Source organism: Neopelma chrysocephalum, unplaced genomic scaffold, assembly GCF_003984885.1.
Source record: "Neopelma chrysocephalum unplaced genomic scaffold, ASM398488v2 Primary Assembly neopelma1_81, whole genome shotgun sequence".
NCBI classification, from domain to species: domain Eukaryota; kingdom Metazoa; phylum Chordata; class Aves; order Passeriformes; family Pipridae; genus Neopelma; species Neopelma chrysocephalum.
Genome location: NW_020897743.1, coordinates 1,639,595 through 1,661,367, shown reverse-complemented (window position 1 = coordinate 1,661,367; position 21,773 = coordinate 1,639,595). Strand labels below are relative to the sequence as shown.

Genomic DNA, 21,773 nt, shown 5'->3' with positions numbered 1-21,773 from the left:
CTTCAATGGCTCACAGTTTTTGGGGAGACAATTTCCAACTCAGTTCTGGCAATGGAGCAAGACTGGAATGGGGCCTGAGCTAGTCTGCTAGGAAAGACCAAGTGGAGTTGTTCTGGAGAGAAGAAAATGTCTCCCTTCTTTCTTGGGGAAAAGGAGTATTTAAGAAGGACCTTTTTCATTCATTACTTGTCTTCAGTCAGTTCAAAGGGCCCCTGGATGCCTCCCAGACAGACATTTTCTTTACAAAGGGCTGAGAAGGATGTATCATAGAATCAGAGAATCAGCTGGGTTGGAAGGGACCTCTGAGATCATCGAGTCCAACCCTCGATCCAACCCCGCTGTGGTTCCCAGCCCATGGCACTGATGCCACATCCAGTCTCAGCTTAAAAACCTCCAGGGACGGAGAATCCACCACTTCCCTGGGCAGCCCAGTCCAATGGCTGATTGCCCTCTCTGTAAAGAATATGAAGAAGTCAGGGTTCCAGCTTCCCCACCTCAGCTTCTAGAAGTACAGTGCACAATTGAAATGATGCCCCAAAATCCTTTCTGTGGACAAGGATCCAGCCCCTGCTCCAATCACACAGCCCAATGTTTGTACGTGGCTTTTAGAGCCCCGGATTCTTTTGGGACATGAGTTTGAATCCGTCATCCAGGATGGATCTCCGATTGCGTCGTAACCTCTTTTGCCTCTCCAGACGGATGACTGCTACCAGGAGGATGATGGTGGCCAGGAGCAGCAGGACCCCTACAACAGCCAGAGCGATGACTGTGACCTCTATCTGCCCTTGGGCCACCTTAGATCCAAAAAGCGTGATCTTCTGGAACTCATCCTCATCCTCACGTGGCAACCCTGAGAGACAAACAATAAGATATTATCAATGAGTTGTGAAGAAATATGAAAAATCAGGAAAACACCACCCTAAACTACACAGACTTTTACACAGAAAATTTTAAAGGGATTGTATCTACTGCTGGTGCTGCTCAATCAAATGTCTTCTCACATCTGTCCTTTACAACACCCAAAAAAACCCAGGCACCTGCTTGGGCTCTTTTCTCAGGGGAATATCAGAGCAGAAGGCAAATGTGCTTGTTTCATGCTGACTCCATCCCTTCAGCTTGTAGTGGTGATGGTGAAACTTCCCTAAACCACAGAGTCACTGACAGTCCAAGACAGGTGGACAACTCATCTCAGGCACCCTCCTTCAAGACCCTCTGAGTCTCCGCCAGTTCCTAAGCTCACACTCTCCTAGGAAGCTGAATCCACACACAGCAGGCACAACAGGGTGCGAGGCCTCTAAACCTTTCCACCTAACACAAACAAGCCTAACCAGCCCAACTTCCTTAATTCTATCCCAGGGCACAGACACTTGGCAGGCAGATAAAGCAGCCTGGAGCTCTCCCCGCTATCCATCACAGCCAGGCCTTGGGCTGAGGTGCTGCCAGGTTGGCAGAGGTGAGGCTGTGGGTGCTGTGTGTGCTCCTCCCTCCCCTTACATGATCCAAAGCTCTGTGCTGCTCAGGAATCTGCCCTCTCCCCCTTGCACAGACAGGGTTTGGCAGTGCTGTCCACACCATACCTGCAGTAACGCTCTCAACTTCCAGCTCTGACTCTGAAAGCAAACAAAAGGAGGGTGAGAAGGTGTTGGGCTGAGCAGGCAGAGCTCAGAACAGGGCACATATGGTGAGGATCAGATCCAGAGGCAGCCTGGTTTCCAGGGCTTGCAGGTTTTCTTCTCTCCTGTCAGTGTTTTCCCTCTCCTCATGAGACAAGAACATGTATCACCTGCTTCAGAGGCAGCCCCCGTTCCACAGCCCTTCCCAGCCTTTGAAAGAAAAGTGCTGAGGAAGAAACACAGACGACCCTGACACTGGGCAGGCACTGGTCACCCACAGCTGAACCACTGGGGCCTTCACAGCTCTTTAGATTGGTAACAAATCTAAAACCACATCACCATGTGGACTCCATCACAGCCAAACCCAGTACCGAGTGACACTCACCTCTGAGCACCTTCCAGCTCTTAGAACAATTACTGGCTGAGGGCTGAACGTTGCATCTTTGATAAAAGCTAAAATCAAACTCACAATAACAACATAGGCAATGTAAAATCCAGAAAACAATTTGTTATTAACTCCAGCTCCAGGTATTAAGATATTCAAAGGGAACATCTTAAATTAACTATACTTAAGTAATTAACTGCTCCATTACCTGGCTGCTTATGGTATGTAAGGGCATTGTACGTATGATGCAAACACTCAGAATTTTGCAGCCATAGCAGGAAGTGCTGCTGGATGTTTTACAGTAACAGTGAAAGCTCCCTACCTGCTCTAGGCAGGACGGTGAAGAGGATCTCCATCCCAGCATGGATATGGTCAGACACATGGCAGTGAAGCAGCCACGTCCCAGGGTTCCCAACCAGCATCTCCACCATTTCAAAGGTCCCAGGGAACAGATCTACAACATCTGCTCTATAGCTTTTGCCATTCTGTCAGAGAAGAGAGGCCATTAGCTGCAGTGCTCTCTGCATCTTCTCAGGAGGAAAACTCTGCCAGTGTCACTAGGGACTTCTTCAGCTTTTTACAGCTCAAAAAAAAAAAAAAGCTTTCAAAAAGCAGCTCCAGGGCTGCAGCTGGGAAAGCAAACACAATCTGGTAATGCCTAACCCTAACAAGGATTAAGGTGGACATCTCAGCACAACACAGAGGTTCAGGGAGTCAGACCGCGATGTGTAAAACCACATCCCTTTCCTAGCTGGGTGAAACTGCAGTGGAGTCATTCAAAAAATTCAAGTCCAGAGTCAAGCAAAAGTACTGATATCAGCTTTACTGTTAGCAGATATTCTTACCTTGTATATGAAGGTCTCAGCATGAAAATGGACTGTGTGGATATCAATCTCCTGACCCATCCCCAGCAAGTACCAGTTCACCCGCTCTCCCTGGTACATGGTCAGCCCAGGCAAGTTGGCATAGAGCCTGCCATTGATTGCTGTGCAGTGAATAACACAAAGGGGAAAAGGCTGTTAGTGAAATGGTAAAGGTGCTGCACCACCTCAGAGGAAGAACATGCAGGGCAAGTTACAGGCAACAAAGCTCATAAAGCCACCAGTGCATCAGCAGTTAGTGTTCCCCACATGATAGTCCCCCAAGAGTTTGGCAGTCTCTCCCCAGCTCAGCTACTTCTCCACTCTGCTTACAGCCAGGAAAAGTGACTCACACCCAAGGCCATGCTGTAGCTCAGCTCAAATAAATCTCAAAAACTACCTCTTGCTGTAAACCTGCAGTCAGCCAGCAGAAGTGGTTGCCTCTAGAAGTCAAGATGCATAAAAACGGCCTCCTTAGCCCAGTGATGGAGAAACATGTATATACCCACACACCCACAAATGTCTGAGCATTCCCTTGGTGAACAGTGATGAGGGGTAAATCCTGCCAGCACCCTGTGGTGCTGTGCCTCAGGCTGGCCACACGTCACACTCCAACCACTTGTAAAATCCCTGCATGGCAGGACTTTATCTCTCAAGTAGCACAGCTGGAAGGAATCCTGCTGTGACTGAGCATGCAGGAAAGGGATCCAAACAGTGAGTGAGCTGACTGCCATGGCACACACAGACCTCCATTTTCATGCTCAGATGACAACAGAAGGAATAGGATGGAAAGAGACAGGGTCTAAGGGCAGAGCACCAGGGTTTTACTCCCAGATCTCCCACAGGCACTTTGTGTAGCCTCAAACGAGCACCCAACTTCAGCCTGCTGGTTCTGCTAGCTGTAATACTGGGTTAACAATTACACCTTCATGGACATGTGTATTTGGAGAGTCTTTATCTCAGCCATACAAAACCTGTAGTAATGTCAGCACACATAATGCCACTCCTCACTATTCTTATCTCCACAACTGCTAAGGGACCTGTTTTGCTGGGAATAGATAGATCCAGATATAATATTGAAAAAACCCTAACATAAATAACATGCTAATCTAGAAAAATATGTTCATCCTGTCATGGTAGAAATAGCTTTTTGATAATTAGCTAACACAACTGAGCCATGTATTGCAGCCACATAGCTCAGAAAATTAATTTGAAATTTAACATTCTGATGGTCCCTGAGACAAACAGAATTAAATTAGTCTGACAAGTTAATTTCATGTTTGATTTTATTTCCTTTCCTGAGTCACTCAGATACATTGGAGATTAACCTCTCTGGCCTGGATGTTGTATTCCTCCTGACAGGGACAGCCACAATGATCAGCCCTGACTGCAGATCAAAGATTTGGGCTGTAGATGTGCTGCAATATTGAGAACAGACAGTTTAATTCTGTTTGTGCCACCGATCAGGGAAAAGGATGAGGACATTGACTGGGAGTCAGGCTCCTGGCTTTTGGGTGGCTGACTACTTAGAGAGGCTCCAGAGTTAACACCCACTGGCATTACCGTGCATTTTGTTGCTTTCCACAAATTTCTCATCCATCAGGTTGATCTCCTTGTGATTTCCTTTACTGTAGTGTTCCACATTCTCCTCCAAGTACCAGGACTGATTTTCATCAAAAACCAGGAACAGCAGAGCAAACTCCCTCTTTACATCCTTCCTGGTGCCATCGGACCGCAGGGCCCCTCTCCGGCAGACCTTCAGGGGCCCGATCAGCCCACTGTACATATCCTAATCAGAAGGAAGGAGAAATCTCTGAGGCAAGGACCTTCTCACCCTCTTTTGTACGCAGTTCTTTGCCTTTCAACAATCATTTTCTGTTCCTGCATCACCCCACTTAAAAAACCTGGTGCTGCCATATTGGAGAGCATCAGGCACCGAAACACAGGAACCATTGATGCTCTTACAAATGTAAATCTGAAAGTTGTAAACATGAATGGTATCAAGATATTCTCCACTCTGTGACTGCAAAAACATCTGCAATTTGAGATAAAAAGGCCATTATTTCTGGGTTGAATGTGACGGTTTATTGCAGGATCCTCCAGGTTTTATCTCCTGTGAAATCAGTACTATGACAATCAATTCTACCAACAGTAAAATCTTCCTGCTTTATCCATGAGACCTCAGTTTGGATAATTTCTGCCTTTCTAGATCAGCCCTAGGGCTCTCACCAATAGAAACCATGACTGACAGGGAGATGTTCTAATATCCTGCAAATAACTGAAGGAAGGTTAGTGGCAAGGAGACAGTGGAATTGTTTTATGAAGGTTTGTTAGGAAAAAATAAGGACAAACATCAGGACAAATTTGGAAGATTTCCTCTCCCAGGAGAACACTGGACGTGTTACCAAGTGGTTCCACCTCTTGGCTGGACCAATCTCTAAATTGTACCCAACTCACATTGTTTTCTAGATGGGGTAAAAAATTGGTCTAATTGGGCTTTTCTGGCTCTGACTTCTATTTTACCTTTACTGTGTCCACCGCGGAGTAGTAGATCCAAGGAACACAGGCTGAATCATTTGGCCCTGGACCAGATCTCTCAGGAACTTCCCACCGGTATGTCACAATGTCACCTGAGGGACAGAGCAGCACATCACGCCAGGTGACACACCCACTCACCGAGCAACAGCAAAGCAGGACAGAAAAAGAAAATCCTGCCTCCAAAGCCCAAATTCAATTCTGTTTTTCAGATATTTCGTCTTCCTTCCCCAAGCACTGAAAGCAGAGTAGAAGCTCCCCTCTTGCAGCAAGGCAGAGGGGTCACAGGATGCACAGACTGTCTGGTACCAGCACCACTCAGGTTTATCTGCTGCCTTTGAGACTGGACCTGGTCATGGAAATTCCACCTCTCTTCATTCAGATGGGGCTTGAGGCAATCTTTCCTATTCTTGAAGTGTATTTACAATGCTTGTTCAAATTGTTTTTTAAAATTACTCTTTTGCACATTAGCAATCCATTTCAGAAAGACATGACCCAGCTGACAGCCTGGCTGTGGTTTGAACAGCCTGGGCAAGTTGGAGGGGATCAAAAATTACACACATTGGCATCTGTATCATGAAACAAAGTGGCAATTTCAGTCTGATCCTGGCAAGCAATTGTGCATTTCTCCCTTTTCATACTATTGTGCTCATACATCCTCCAAAAAAGAGGAGCAGGCTTCCCCATGCCATGGCTACTAAGGACTGGCTAAGCTGTCACCTGCCACCACCTTCTCCTTCCCCCAGACAGACCACTGTCAGTGTGGGGAAATAAAGCTGCACACAGAACTCTGTCATACACTTATCCTAGAAGTCTGAGCGGAACGTGAACTCCCAAGGCTGTCATTCCCACACAAACGGTACCACCAAAACCATGCTGGACCTGAAAGACCAGTTACTGTTCAGTTCCAGTTCTCTGTCATAAGAAAATCAGGACACCTGAGGCTGCTTAAGGAAGTCAGTCAGGCTCTGGGCTAAAATCCGCTGTGCCAGGTGACAGAGGAAAACTGGAGACAGGGACCTACCGGGGTTTGCCACTTGGGGCTGCCCTGCGTGCTCCAGCACCCCGTGTGCGTGCACCGAGTAGGGCCGCGAGGCGTTGTTCTTGAACACCACGTTGAGAATCTCGCCCACTTCCGCCCACAGAAAAGGACCTTGAGACAGCAAGAACATACGCTGAGACCAGCAAAATCCATCAGCACATCTCCCAGGATACTCCCACCTCAACATCTCCCCCCGAGATGTTACCTTATAATATTTATGATGTTCCCCTCCCTCTTCTCTACTTCCCAAAAAGAGAATTGGACGTCAGTCCCAATCCAAGTCTTAGGAAACTGGACTGAGTTTCACAATGAGGGCAATGAAGGTGGTTACACATCTTAACTGGGCCCAGCACAACTAAGGCTTGATTTCTGAATACTGTTGTGCTCAGTGTCGCAACATGTTGATCATCCCTTGCTGTCAGTTTCAAAAAATGTGGTAATATTCAACTTGGCCTGACAATGTCACAAATCAGAGCTGTGGCCTATTTTGAGTGGCAGCTGCTGCCTCAGCCTGGCTGCCCTACCACCACTTACAGCCTTGGGTTTGTAACACAATAAAAACAGAACTGGGTCTCCTCAGACTTTGATTAGTCACTGCAACATGCTCCTCCACTTCCCAAGGCTGCCTGCATTTCTCACAGCTACAAATTTTCCCCTCCATGCCTCAGTCCCCCCTCCAGAAGTCAGTGGTTGTTTCTGTCCCCCAGTCAGAGAAAGGCAGCTGTGAAACATGCTTTGCCTGAGCCATGATAGAATGTTGGTGCAAAGGCAGGCAGGAGAGCCCAGGCTTTCCTACAAGCTGTGCTTAGGACCCTTCTAACTGTTATCTCTAAAGCTGGCAGATGTGGGTAGGAGACAGTCCCAATTTCTCCTCACTTGCATACACAGCAGATGCCTAAATATTCCGTGGGCTCTCAGATTACTGCCCTGAGCCACTGCAGCTCTAGAGCCCCAGTCCCACTGCTGTGTGAGCAGAAGGTGTACCCTCTACACACATCCTTACCCAGGATCCCTAGGTGTTCGTCACCACTTTTCCTGGCCTTGGGGGTCTGGAAAGTGCCATCCGTGTACTCCTTGTAAACTGCTTTCTTGTACGTGGAGCCGAGCAGTCCGTTCTCGTTGCTCAGAAACACTTCGGCGTAGCTGAGAAATGCAGAACGAGTGCTGAATACACAAAACCTCACAGGGAGTAAGCAACTAAGCTGGGGCAGGGGGTCCACAGCTGAGGGGATTTCCCAGAGCCAGCTCTGGCTGCAGTGGAGAGCACAATGACTCGGAGGGCTGCGCTCCCATCGGCAGCACCACCGGCACATGCACCAGGTCACAAGTTGGCCAAGACACCCAACTGGCTCCATCAGGGTCTGTTGGGATACTGCCACAGGTTTCCCCAAAAGCCAGGCTCTACCTCTCTTCAGAGTGGTTGTGCCGTTCCCGCTCCCAGCTCCGGTCGGGCGCGTAGTCCCACAGCACCTCCTCCGCCGCGAGGTAGTACGTCCGCACGCCCGTGTACCGACGGGAAGGAGCAGGATCCCTCTTTCCACACTTGGAAACAACGTACTGTTCCCTCATCCCATACTGGTAGTGATTGCTCGTCTGGCAGTAGATCTCAAAAGTCCCTGAGGGAGGCAGGATGAGCAAAGAAATCAGTTGCTTTTGAAGATTCCAGGAAACAGCTGCTTTGCCAGCCAGTGTCAGTATGTGCTGGGTGTATCTGTGTGGTGTTTAGGGAGCTTGGTTGCCACAGGCCAAGGTTAAAAGGAGTCACTAGAGAAACCAAGAAGGAATGGCACAACAAAGTCCTACACAAAAATCGTCGCAGGAAGCTTTCTTACACAATAATCACGTGAAGCACAGCTCACCCTGTAAGAGTTGAAACCATGCTAGAGAATTTGCTAGAGGAGCAAATACCACAATGGGAGACCCTTCCGTCTGCCTGGGCAGCTGTGCAGGCACTCACCGCTGTTATCTGGCTGCATGAAGGCAGTGGCAAACGTGTGGGGGAACAGACTGGCTGAATCTCTCCGCATGCCGTTCATCTGCAGGGTGTTTCCCTGAAACACAGCTCCGTGCACATCCACTTCGCTGCCCAAGCCCAGGAGGTGCCAGGACACTTTGTCTCCATCACACATATCCAGCCCAGGCAAGTTACCAAACATAAGTCCATTGATGGCTGCAAAGGAGAAAGCAATGAACTCTCTGCAGGCAGGTACCAGCCAGGAGGTTCATTTTGTGCATACAAAGAACAGGTCTGGCACGGGAAGGAAGGGTAGTTTACTTGCAATTCACCCCTGAATACACTCGGCACATGCTTCCCCAGGCAGTTGGGCTGCTTGTCCACACCCCACCTGCTGCCTCCAGGCTGGTTTGATTCCAGGCCAAGATCACACAGCCCCTCCAGCCCCCAGCTCAGCCTTTAGGTGAGCATCACCCCGTGCTTTGCAAGTTCATCCCTGCTGCCACAGAGCAGCATCCAACCATACCATGCATCCTGTTGGATTCCTTGAAGCCATCATCCTTCTTTACAGATGTCTCTTCCATTCTCAAGTAGTACTTTATGTTGGCATTTAAATACCAGCTGAGGTTCTCATCAAACACACTGAAGAGAAGGTAAAATTCTCTGTCGATCCCTTTCTATAATTACAATGATGGCTGTTAATTTTTAAAACACACCAATTAACTACCCTTAGAGTTAAAGCTGTCTTGCCTGGCTCTTGTGTCCCCCTTTACCTTAAAACCTGGCTCATTGAGGGCCAGGACTTTGTGCCTTTATTCATGTTGAATGTTCCTCTTATATTTCACAAAAGGCACCACTTTTGCATTTTCCATGACACTTCAATGAATAAACTGATCAAAACTCAGCCAAGGGCATGAAGTCATTGCCCCCTTCCCCCTCAGCCATATATTTAGGTGTCAGTGCAAACCAGGCCTGAGACCAGAGCCCACACAGGAGGCTGATGAACACACCCCATCCCTCCTGCCTCCTACCACAGGCTGGAATTAGGGCTTTTTTAATTATCCTAACTCCTTTCAAGTGTTAATTCTCCTACAAAATGCACTCCAAAACATGGTGTTTCCTCACTAAAAGAACATCCTGGTGGTGTCCAGACTCTTGCTCTGGTGTCACTGTTCCCAGCAGTACCAAGGCAGCTGGCCTGCCACAAAGGTGAGCAATTCCCAGACTGCGGCACACAGGTGCAGGGGAGTGGCCATGCACCTTCCACAATTAAGCATTCATTAAAGAGTTGCCTAAGATTGTGGAGACAGAATTGCCACCCCAGGTGATTTTTCTCTGTCCTACCTTTACAAACAGATCCATCCCTGTTTTGCTTACACCCTTCCAATACCTGCCCACGTGGGCTACACATATTCCTGACCTCTCTGCTCAGCAGATCCACATTCCACCCTGGGTAGCGTGCTGATCTCTTCTGCACTCCTAATTTAGTCACATGGTGCCCCCACTGAATGTGAACTCCCCCAGGAGGCTCCGGGGGCAGCTGTCCCCAGACCCATCCCCACTCCCCGATGCCGCAGGACGGCAGTGCTGGTTTATCTGCCACCTGCTTCTCTCACAACAAGGCTCTCTCTCTGCTCATCTGTCTGGCATCTCCCCCAGATATCAATTTACTGTCTTCCCCAGAATTATTTCCAGGAATGGACTATCCCTGAGTGAAATTCCAAGAGGAAGTTCTGTTTGCCCTTCAGATTTCACCCCTCCTTCATCAAAAGCATAAAGACTGACATGGATTTTCACATGCTTTTTTGTGGTCAGCTCTGCTTGAAAACAAACTTCTCTTGCAGAATAAACAAGGCTCATCCAAACAAAGCACTGTATCAAACAAAGCATTGTATCACCCAAGCAAAACATCTGTAAGTGAAAATGTCTTGTCAATTATTCTGGGATTGCAATGAGTATTCCACATCCCTCCGAAAGCAGCCTGCTACACAAGCCCCAGGACAAGAGTTATCTATAAGGTAACTGTTCCAAGTTACAATTGTTTAACCAAGTTCATCTATGAACTTAAAGCAGAGCTCAGAAACCATTTTGAGGGCAGCCCTTGGGAGCCCAGAACACTACTGGCCTTTCCCAGGCTAGACCTGGGCACCAGCTGTCCCAACATTAACCTGACCCATGGCTTTGATTTGACTCTCCTGGACTTGCAGTATTGCATATTTGTTTTCATTATGTTCCCTAGTGTTTTGCTGACACTTTCTTTCTCTACATGAAAGCAAAGAATCTGGTAGGAGCAGGGCAGATAAACCCCTTTACCTGTTTGTTGTTGTCATCCAAAGTGCCTGGCTGGCAGATGAGCAGAGGCCCCACTAAACCTGAGCTGGAGTCTTTGACAGGGTTCACAGCTGAGCTGTACATCCAGGTGAGGCAGGGAGGGTCGCTGGCCGTGGGCCCCACGTGCCTCGGCACAGTCCAGCGGTACGTGAAGTTGTGCAGTGGTGCCACAGACATCCCATTCTGGGACAGGCCTTTAAAACAGGGATTACAGGATTATTCCTGAGGTCCCTGCAAAACCTCAGTTACACCTTCTCACCAGCTACATTCATAGCAGGCTTTCATGTCACCAAAACACCCAGCACCTCTGAAGGGTGATGTGGGTGTACTCAGGAAAAGGGATCCACCAACCGTCATGGTACCACATCCCTTCCCACGCCTTTCCATAGGACACTCCGTGGGGCTGGATGCTGAAGGGCCAGGAAGCTTTGTTAAGAAACATCACAAGGATGGTGTCTCCAACTTCAGCTTTGATCACTGGACCTAGAAAACAGCAGAGAGAACAGATCAGCAACAGAGCACCTCCCCAGGCCACCAGGCAAACCAAAGCAGCCAGGGCACCTTCCCCCAGGCTGCAGGGGCTAAGGAGGAGAGCTGGTGGGTGCCCTGCTGCTGAAGGGAGCTCAGCAGGAACAGGGACTGGCAAGGACCATCTGAAAGCACTTTGGGTCTGCGGGAGAACTCAGAGGTGTCAGGCCTTCACAGGGGGAGTAACAGAACAGCCAGATGTGCTGGAATGCCTCTGGGAAAGGCCCGTGTCTCTCTCCCACTACACAAGGCCCCCTCAGCCTCCCAACACATGTGCCTCAGAGATGTGAGATGCTCCAAGCTCACCACAGTCTGTGAGCCCCTGCCCCAGCCAGCCAGAGAGGAATGCCAAGCCTTTACCATGCCTGTCCCCACCAGCCCCTGACCTGCCCTGGGTCCACAGAGCATCCCAAGGACACAGAAGGGGCTGAGGAGCCAGGCTGCCTCTATGTGCACACTTGGCTGTGACAGAGAGCACCACTCAGGAGAGGTCTCTGTGAGAACATGGGGTTTGCAGCAGGCCTTGAAGGGGCTCAGTCAAAAACATGTTAACCAGGAGCTACCGCTGTGACCTGTTTAGTTTTAGTCACAAATACTACACTGTGTCCCTCAGATACCTTAAGAATCAGCTCTGAAGCGATTCTGTCTGTTCTACCACCTCCCACCTTTGCCTGTCCCACTCGCTCTCACACGTGACTGTTGTCAAGCACCTCTGTGCCCCTCAAAACAAGAGGGCAGGTATAGCCAACTGGCACTCCCAGCATCAGCATCCTTCTCACCAACACTGACAGAGGATTTGTGTTCCTGGATGATTCTCACCGAGTATTCCAAGGTGTTTCTCTTCTTCTGATTGCTGCTTTTCCTCACGGAAGCTCTCATCAGTGTACTCTACATACTTTGCCTTCCAGTAGACACCCCCAATGCGGTAGAGGCTGCGCTTGAAATACTGCTCAGCAGGGCTAAATGCAAAAAACAAATGTCAGGTTATTTCATAGGAAAAAAAAATAAATAAAGATTCAGTCGTGTTCCCCTGCTCCTCCTCCACCTCCCTCTGGCAAGGCCAGCAACATCTCCAAATCAAGCAGCATTTCAGACACAGACAGCACCTCTAGTTTGGAACCAGCACACCTTTGACTCTTCAAAGCTTTTTTATCCCTACAGACTTGTCCACTTGCATGTTCAGAGAGCACCTGTGGCACAGAGCCCTCTCCCAGCTGAACCTGTCAGGTTCGGTGGCACAGCTGTGATCAGCACCTCTACATAAGATGTGTAAAGGAGTCAGTAGGAAGGCAGTGCTAAAAGACCAAGCACTTTAGAGGTTGTAGACAGCCCAGGGGACGGCCACAATCATAGCTAAAATAAACAGTTGTAAAGAGATTTATTTCCTCTGCCACCACCCTCGCCAAACACCAACGTAACAAGCCTTGCAGGAGAGGCAGCACACTTACAATGTCAGCTCACAGGTCTAAAGAGCTTTCAGTTCTAAGGTCTGCAAAGTTGCTGCATAGCACTGGGTAAATAATTAACTGCTCTGCATTTCTCCTTCTCCATCTGAATGAGGTATATTCTCTCCAGCAGCTTCCCAGAGAAGGGAGCGGAGGGAGAGGAATTTCTGTTTCAGTTAGCCAAAGCCTGAAGGGGAAACCTCTCACCAACTGCTATCACAGTCACTTGATCATGGAATAGAGGGCTGCCACCCAGGTCCCGGCATTTGATTTCCTAAAAAATGCTTCCTGCAGCAAGGCCACCCTGAGGCCCATCCACAGGCCAGCTCTGCCACCTGCGTCAGCCGCATCAGGGGCTTTTTGAACCATTCCTTAAATACAAAGATCTGTTCCTAGGTCAGGCACAGCAAGCAGAAATGAAGCCCAGAGGCAAACGTGACAGCTCATGTTGTACATCTGCTAGGACTCCTGCTGCCTGTGGGTATGGCTGTGCCACACAGCTGCCCACGGGAAGGCCTGAGGTACCTGTACTGCTCAGTGTGGTCTGGCTACAGCAGCCTCCCTGTCCAGACAGGGTGATCTGCCTTCCCAGGAAATGTACTTCGTGTGAATTGCAGGCATGTATTTTGAAAAGAAAAAAATTCCACGTTTTCCTGAACAGGCTTCCTGCCACAGGCCAGAGCCCCCAAACACTGCCCAAACCCATCAGCCTCTCGCTTACCTGCCTGCCTCACTCAGCCGCTTCCCACTGCTCCGGTCGAGCCCGGAGGGTCCATAGTCCCACTGCACTTCCTTGGCAGCTATGTAGTATTTCCGAACTCTCCCTTCCAGGGTGGATGGCTGAGCTTGCCGAGAACAGGGTCGGACTTCATAGAGTGCTGCCATTCCAGCTGTCCAAGACATGAAGGACATGCACACTCAGCCCCCTCAGCCCCTCTCCGATGGCCAATGGACACAGTCCCACCTTCCCACCACCAACTGGACACCTTCCCTCTGCTGTTCCGAAAGGCACGTGGAGGGGAGAAGGAGAGTAGGTAGTTCCCACAGCAAGGAGTTTGTCAGCGAGCAGAGCTTTCAACCTTAGGTATTGGATGCTATGGAAGTATAGAGAGTGACTGGAGCCTTCTGCTGCCCTCAGCTCTACCATGCAAGCACCCCTTACAGGGACCAGAGCTCTTAAGGCACTGCCTCATCTCAGCTTTCAGCTGTACTAAATGTGGAACATCATACTCTGGTACAAATCGCCCTCACCAAGGCTGCCCTGCACATTAATAATCAGCCTACTCCAATTTATACAAGACAAGGAATAACCCACTCATCTGGGGATGTTTTCATGCCCAAGGCACTGTCCCCAACTACACTGTACATCACAGGACCACACTGACAGAAAAAACAGAGTCCAGGTCACAGTCCACCTTCTGCCTTACCTTGTATGTGATCATTGACCTGGCAGCTCAGCAGCCATCTCCCAGGGTTACTGGGGATCATGTCTGCTGTAACAAAAGTGGCTGGGAAGAGGCTGGCCACGTCTGTCCTGTGGCCTCGGATATTGAGTGTTGCTCCATGGAAGAAGGCTGTATGAACATCAATTTCATTTCCCATCCCAAAGAGGTGCCATGAAACATCATCCCCAGCACACATTGTCAGCTCAGGGAGGTTGCCAAACACATAACCATTAATAGCTGCAAAACCAAACAAGCCAGAATCAGAGAGCAGAAAAGGGGCCTTCAAAGCTCCTACCAGCAGGTCACAGCACAGAAATAATGGGAGGATGCACCTAACCAGAACTCATCCTCCTCTTCTGTTTTGGAGAGCCTAGCTCCACAGCTCATTCCTAAAACGAAGGGTATAAAAGCTCACTCAAGTCAAAGATTAAATCAAAACAATACTTCCTTTTTCTGGAGTTGTTGCCCCATCCCTGTGACATTTGCTCAGCACATGATCTCAGAGCAGATCCCAGAGCACTGACACCCTTGAGTGTCTTGGCAGAGTCAGTGGCCTCACAAAGCTGACACTGACCATGCATTTTGTTGCTCTCCTGGAATTCCTCATCTTCTTTGTCTACAGAGCCAGGATCTGTGCAGAATGATGCTATGTTCTCATCCAGGTACCAGCTTAGGTTCTCATCCACCACACTGAACATCAGAAAGAAATCAACATCCACATCCTGGCGTCTTTGAGAGCTGCCAGTCAGTATTCCTGGGGGAAAAGGAGAGAGGAATGAATGCGGAAAACTCATACATCAGGCAAGAGATTAAAACAGCAATAGCAGAGACACACTTGTTACATGAATTGGAGGCAGATGCTTTCCCACTATCCTCACCCTTTTCCAATATACCCCTGCCAATACAGTTCTCTCTCCCAAGCGGCTCTGCCACTGCATGGCTCCGCTGCAACACCTTCAGTCTTCTCAATCCTGCTGAAATCAGTCACCATATTTTTAATACACAAACTATATCTTGGACAAGAGTCCTGCGTTTAACATGGATTCAAGCAACTCTCTAAGATCAAGAGGCCTGCAAGCTCACCTGCCCTGCCAGTAATGGATAAAGACAACACAATGACCGGAACCCTGCTAGAACACAAGTACTGTCTTCCCTAACCAAGCTGATTTTTCCCTGAAGCTGGGAGATGCCCACCAGAGTATCTTCACAAACTATTCTTATTCATGTCACCACAAAACCTTTACACTACAAAACTGCAGCCCTCAGCTGCTTTTTCATGGGTTTTTTTTACCTTTTTTACATGTAAGTAATGGCCCAATCAATCCAGATGCAATGTCCCTTGGTGCATCAATATGAGAGTGGTAGATCCAGGTCAAGCAGTTTGGGTCATCAGCAGTTGGGCTGTGATCTTCAGGGACAGTCCAAGTATAGGTGTAATTCCCTCCTGGGAAAACAGCATCATCCTTCTTCTGATCCTGGGGGGACATATCGGGATACAGGGATCCTAGAACAATTGAGCAATCACAACATCCATTCAAGAAGAGCCAAGATGCCCACACGTGTAACCTTCTACTGAGCCACCCTCACTCAACAGACCTGTATGTATGTACTTGAGTAGCAGATTTCAAAGTGAGACTCACCATTCCAAGGCTGAAATAGTGTTTAATCAACACTCCCTCAAAAGACACTGAGGCACAGAGCCACTGTAAGGCAACTTGCCCAGTAAATGGGTCAGCACAGAGTCAGCAAGATTATTTCCATTCTGCCTAGTGCTACTTTGCCTTCAATTCTGCACTGTGCCCCCACAGTCAGCCTCTTTACAATCTCTAGGGTTAATCAGGGGTTTGGAAGTTCTTCTAAAACCAAGAAGCCTGGACCATGTACTGTAATGTGCAAGTCAGGAAACTACTCACAGTCCCCTGACCCTGCTAACCCAACACCAACCAAGTGCAGTTGCTTTCCAGCTGGGGCTTTACAGACAGCTCTCCTCCACACATACTCCTAAGCTCCCAGTAAGTAAAATCTGTCTCTGTGATGGCAGTGGCTCATTTACCTTCGGAGTCCTTCTCGTAGAAAACACCATGAGGATGGATTGTATATGGTCGAGTAGCAAAATTTTTTAGGTGTACTTTAAGGGTATCCCCCTCTTCTGCTCGGATGACAGGCCCAAGGAACCCCAGCCAGCCAGGTTTGGGGATCTCAGTGGTGTACGTGGAGTCCGTGTATTGCTTATAGACAGATTTCTTGTACGTGCTTCCCACCCTGTCTTTCCCAGGCTGGAGGAATGCTGCGGCCTGGCTGTTAAATTCAAAGGGAAAGGCATCGTTATATCCAACAGCTGGTTGATAACACAGTACAGTGACGCTGACACTTCACCTTCCCAGGTACAGCTGAAAACTTGGGCATTAGAGGACCCTGGGATGCTCTAAGCCACCTCTGCATGGCCACAACCTCAACCTCAGCTCTTCACCAATGGACACAAAGTGCACCCCTGAACTGTGCCCTACGAACAAGGAACAGGAAGGGTGGTGATTCCCTGACAATCCCATGTGAGTGTTGCAGGAAGGACCTTTCTCACGCCTGCTCCAGCCTTCACTGGGCTCTGAGAAACTCACTTCAATTCCTTTTTGGCATTTGCAGCTAAATCCCAAAGCGGGGAGGAAGTTTCCTGAGCTCTCTGGTCAAAATTGATAGTCTGAAAGATTATTTTCTACTTAATCAATTCTGAATTCCTTGCAGAATGACAGATGAATCAGGCAGGTACGTACCCAGCACGTAACCAGCTTCCAGAGTTAAAACCTCATACAGGTACTAAAGTTCAACTCATGAGCATATTTGCTCTTTATGGCTAATTCTTAATAGATAAGAGATGAATCATGGTCCAGGTATTAGTGGAACCAGCCTAAATGAGAGCTGAGGTCACTCCCCCAACTTCCCCCTTTGGATCAATCACCACAGCAGTGGAACAGCCCTGGAAGGGAAGCAAACTCTAACACACATCTCAGAGCATGAACAGTTGAGACGAGATATTAAGCATTGCCCTTTTCATTCAAAAAGGTGCAGGGCTGGGCTGTAGCTACACAATCCAGAGCTCAGCCCTTTGCCAAGTCAGCCCTGCAGCCATCATCTGCAAAGAGTTTAAGTTCATTCACAATTCATTTTACAGATCTGAGTCTTTCCCCACACAGTCCATTTCTTCCCAACAAAATCTCTTCAAATATTTTACTACCTCTATTGTTCATATTGACATCACATCCCTTTCTAATTGGCAGCAATTTCATTTCTGCAATCATTGTACAAAGAAGTCCCATTAGCTAATTGTTTGCAGCGACAGAACAGTTTTTAAATTCCTTGTAAGTTCAACAGCCCTGAATTTCATTTCCTTTTCTTCATGTGTTATGAGAGAAAGCAAACAAAAACCACTGCATTCACTATCACTTCAGGAATCAGTGATAACATCTTTATTAACCCTGAATTTTGGGGGGTTTCCTGTGAACTAATTTACGTCTATACAGCATCTCCAGAGAACAGAAACTTTTCCAAGCTAAACTGACAGGCCCTGATGTTTCTGTGAACCCCTCCTCTTCCTGCTGTGCTAGTTCTGAAAGGTAAACCCAAGTGTGAGTTATTATGATGGGGCTAAGGACTGAGAGCGGGTCAAGAAATACCGGCTGTTTGCCACAGAAAATGAGGGTGGCAGAAAAAGCACAATTGCCTCCAAAATTCTTTGGAAAGCTATTAAACAACAAAACAAACCACACACAAAAAAACCCACCCACCAAAGAAAAAAACTTGGTGCTTTGAAAACTAAAACCAAAACCTGTTTTTGTAATGACTCAAAGTAATTATAGCAGTTTCCAGATTTACTTTCACAAGAAAAACAAAAATATTTTTCAAACAAAATCTCATGCAGGAAGTTCCACTAAGTCTAAGGCTTGAAATACCATTGAAACAAAAAAAGCTGACTGTGAAGTCATTTACATCACGATGAAAAAAGTCATCCTGCCTCAGGATACACAAGCTGATCACCAGCTGGAACTAAGCAAAATGAAACCTCAGGGCAGAGCATTGCACAATCTGCGCTATTTTAGAACAAACTGCTCTATGTTTTGTTCCGTGTTTGTTTTCCGTACACTTCCCTCCAGTGTATGGGCTCTGGATGCTTCAGACTGACCATTCCTTTTCCCACTGACACAGGATCTCTGCTCCTATGACAAAACTAGTTAAACACTAAGCTCATAAAGATCAGAATCTATCAGTACGTCTCTTGCTTGCTCAGATGCCCCAAAATACTTGCAAAAAATTACACATCAAATGACAATTTGAAGCCAGTCCCAGATTAAATTCTCTTACAGCCAAACATACCTGTTATGAGCAACACTCTGGTTAGCGAGCACATTCCTCCCTGTTGGAGCATAGTTCCAGTCCACCTCGTGGATCCCCAGGTAATAGACTCGTGTGACACCCTCAGCAAATGTGGGTGACAGCGTGGGGACACAGAGCAGCAACCACCAGACCAATCCCATCACAGCCTGAAGGGAAAGTGTTTTTGGAGGTTTCACCTGTTTTGGAAAAACAAAGACAATGAAACAGAATATGATCACCTAGGTTGAAGGTACTGGACATTTTGAGAGGGTATGAAGAAATCAGGTGTAACTCCTACTGGGATTGTTTTTCAAATATCCAAGAAGGAAATCACTCCGTAACAGAATTAATGCACAAGGTGGGTAGAGATTGTGCCTTGCTAATGAGCCCCCAATACCAAATGTGCTGCTCTCATAATAGTTTGATTAACCCTCTTTTCACCGCTGCTGATGTTCCAAATCATCTTACAGGTCCACATACAAAGCTCAGGGAAAGAGTCCTGAGCACATATCTGTATATTTTAAACTCTCACCAAGATCACTCTATTCTAAGTCACCTGAGGAAGTACAGTTTAGTCACTATAAGGTAATTTTAAATTTTAACTTTGTTAAAGATGGATCTTACAGAGCAGTTCTCTGTAACCCAGGAGTACATCTCAAACAGGCTGCACAAAGCTTTTTGCTTTTTGTTCCATTAAATGTTTTCTCCACGATTATGACCACAAAGTAGCTTACTCATAATACTTCCAATTGGCATCAAGCTTGGTGTGATCAAGCACCAGAAATACTCTGAAGAGAGTTGGGAAAAGTTGGGGAAACTGTTTGAAATCATCAAAATACAGTTCTGCCAATACAGGTTCAAAAAGCCACCTGTATAAGGAGAAGTTGATGCAATATGGGACAGCAGAATTACACCAAAGGATAAGGAAGGGTTAGAACAGATGAAATGCTTAAGAAAGGTCTTATCCAGTGAAACCCTAAACAAAGCTGGGTGTAACCAGCAATCAAACTGTACCTAAACCAGATGTCCAGCTCTTCAGACACATAACAGGAACTCAGAACATGTTCAGCAGAGAGAAACAGAAAGCAAGAGAATGAGAAACATGACCTAACAAGAAAGGTCAAAGGACTCAGTTTTCCTTAATTTCATACAGAAGGGGACAGTGACACAACACCATAGCAAACAAAGGTTTTTTCATAAAGAGACTGTCGTTACTTATTCTCCCCATTTTTGTAACAGCAACATGAATATATCAGGTTTATCTGCAGCAAAGCTGGATATTCTGTAAGCTTTCAGCCAGCATAGCACATAGCAGCTTTGAAACCTCTTACCACATCTGATACCCAACAGACAGGATTCAACCACAGCACATGGCAATGGACTAGGCAGCTTTCAAAGCTTCATTTCTGATTTCCAAACGTGCTGTGCTGTTCTCAGAAGCTAATGATAATCAAGTATTGCTGATTCCAAATAGTCATTAAATTGAGAAGTTGAGACAAAGCAACTCAATTTGAAAATGCCTTCTTTCCTACCTTTCTCGGAAGGGGGTTGTAGGGATCTCTAAATCAGAGGTGGTTTTGATTCATCAACACAGTATAGCTCTGCTCCAGTGGCTCCACCAGCCACTCCCTTTCAGAAACTCCTAGTCACACACCTAAGAAGCTCAGATACAGAGCAGCCCCTTCCCCGTGGCCCCGGCAGCGTGGGGACAACGGCATCAGTGGCTCAGCCCCACTGCCACACACCATCCTTATTCCCTGCTACTGCTGCTCCAGGACCCACCACTGATCACGGGGAGGTGAAATACTTGCTCTGATCCACTCTGTGCCAATAAGGAGGATTCAAAGGAAGGGCTTCAGAAAGCTGTACCTGTGCTGTTCCACACGGCAGACCAGCAAAAGGCAGTTCAGAAAGAAACAGCCGGCGTTGCCAGCCCTCAGCCCGGAACCTGCCCCCCTGCCGGCACACGCCCGAGGGAAGGGCAGGGGATGCTCCTGACTCAGCCCAAGCTGTGGCCTTCGTGTCAGTGCAGGGCAAAGTACGCGGGGTGGCCTCCTCAAGGCCTGGGAGCCACCGAGCCCAGGGAACCAGTGCGGGCTGGTCTTTGTGTTCTCTCACCTCAATGGTTTATGCAGGCAGTATCACATCCCAGGAAAGGGCAGAGCTCAGACCTTACAACAAGGCTGAACAGCAGCTCTCGAAGCTGGTTGTGAAAAATGGGGATGGAGACACACCCCCTGCACCAGCCCACTATTCCTGCAGGGCAGAGCCCCTGCTCCGTGCGGCAGCACCATAGCACCCATCAAACAGCCAGAAGTCCTAGCATTCTAAGAGCTCTGTGGTGTTCTCTGGCACTGAAAATAGCCAAGGGCAAATCTTTGAGACAGTCCTACCGATTCTTTAAAAGGGTCCCACCTGGGCTCTGGCTAGAGCTTAACCACGACACTGCACTCACCTCTGAGCCAATTCTACGGTACAGCAAAATACATCCCTGAATGCAGATGCAACAACTGAGACCGAGTCTGTGCTCACATTCCCCTCCCAGTGACTAATCACCATTTACTCGACTAGTGCAAGGTGAAGGTGGTCCAAACCCTTAAATTCTTTTCAAAATATTTTTTTTCAATTTTTCTTTGATAATAATATATGCCTCCATTAAGGGAAAAAAAAAAGGAAACAAAACCAAAACCAACCCAAACTTTCTATTACATTCATCCCTGAACCTTGCATTTTACAGCAGAACCCTCCCCCCGGACTGCCCTTTGCCGGGTCCCGAACAGCACAGGGATCGCGAACGAACGGAAATGAGACTCCAGTGGGGCTGGTGGGACGCAGCTCCCATCTCATCCGCGTGGGCGCTGCGGGGCCGTTCCCCACACCTGACTGCAGGAAAACTCCTGTCCGAGAGCGAGGGCAAAGCACCGAAGGAAGGCAGGGGGCGGCTCGTCCCTTACGTGCGGGCGGGACGCGGCTCGACGGGGCTGCGGAGCGGGACGCGGGAGCACCGGCGGGGACGAACCCGGGTGGGACAAAGGGGAGCTGCCTCCGCGGGCGGACCGAGCCCATCCCATCCCACCCCGCCCCGCCCCGCCCTGGTCCGTCCCCGCCCCGCAGCACCGCCCGCTCCCGCACCGCCCGCCCAGCGTGGGGCCGGGCTGCTCCGCCCCGCACCTGTGGGAGCGCCCTGGCCGCACGCGCAGAGCGCTGTTCGCGCTCGCACCTGCCCGCCCCGCCCGGGGCTTGTCCGCCGGTGCGGGGGGGCCCGGGGAG

General features: G+C 48.4%; 1 protein-coding gene across 6 annotated transcripts; it reads right to left on the bottom strand.

Annotated features, from left to right (window-relative positions):
* Positions 1 to 364: 364 nt before the first annotated feature.
* Positions 365 to 21,544, bottom strand: HEPH (hephaestin). Of its 6 annotated transcripts, none has more exons than XM_027690604.1 (21): positions 21,458 to 21,544; positions 18,504 to 18,700; positions 16,192 to 16,436; positions 15,430 to 15,642; positions 14,713 to 14,892; positions 14,121 to 14,375; positions 13,415 to 13,583; positions 12,068 to 12,207; positions 11,072 to 11,203; positions 10,703 to 10,914; positions 8,916 to 9,066; positions 8,393 to 8,605; positions 7,841 to 8,051; positions 7,439 to 7,578; positions 6,418 to 6,546; positions 5,382 to 5,488; positions 4,422 to 4,647; positions 2,844 to 2,983; positions 2,321 to 2,483; positions 1,578 to 1,610; positions 606 to 850 (listed from the first exon to the last, which is right to left on the bottom strand). In XM_027690604.1, the coding sequence occupies exons 2-21, from the start codon at positions 18,662 to 18,664 to the stop codon at positions 606 to 608; spliced, it is 3,465 nt and encodes a 1,154-aa protein (XP_027546405.1). In that variant the 5' UTR covers positions 18,665 to 18,700; positions 21,458 to 21,544. The 6 variants fall into 6 exon arrangements, with proteins under 6 accessions (XP_027546409.1, XP_027546405.1, XP_027546406.1 ...); XM_027690605.1 differs by lacking the exon at positions 21,458 to 21,544 and adding an exon at positions 21,390 to 21,450 and having other exon boundaries at positions 18,504 to 18,703; XM_027690606.1 differs by lacking the exon at positions 21,458 to 21,544 and adding an exon at positions 20,373 to 20,393.
* Between the last annotated feature and the right edge of the window lie 229 nt (positions 21,545 to 21,773).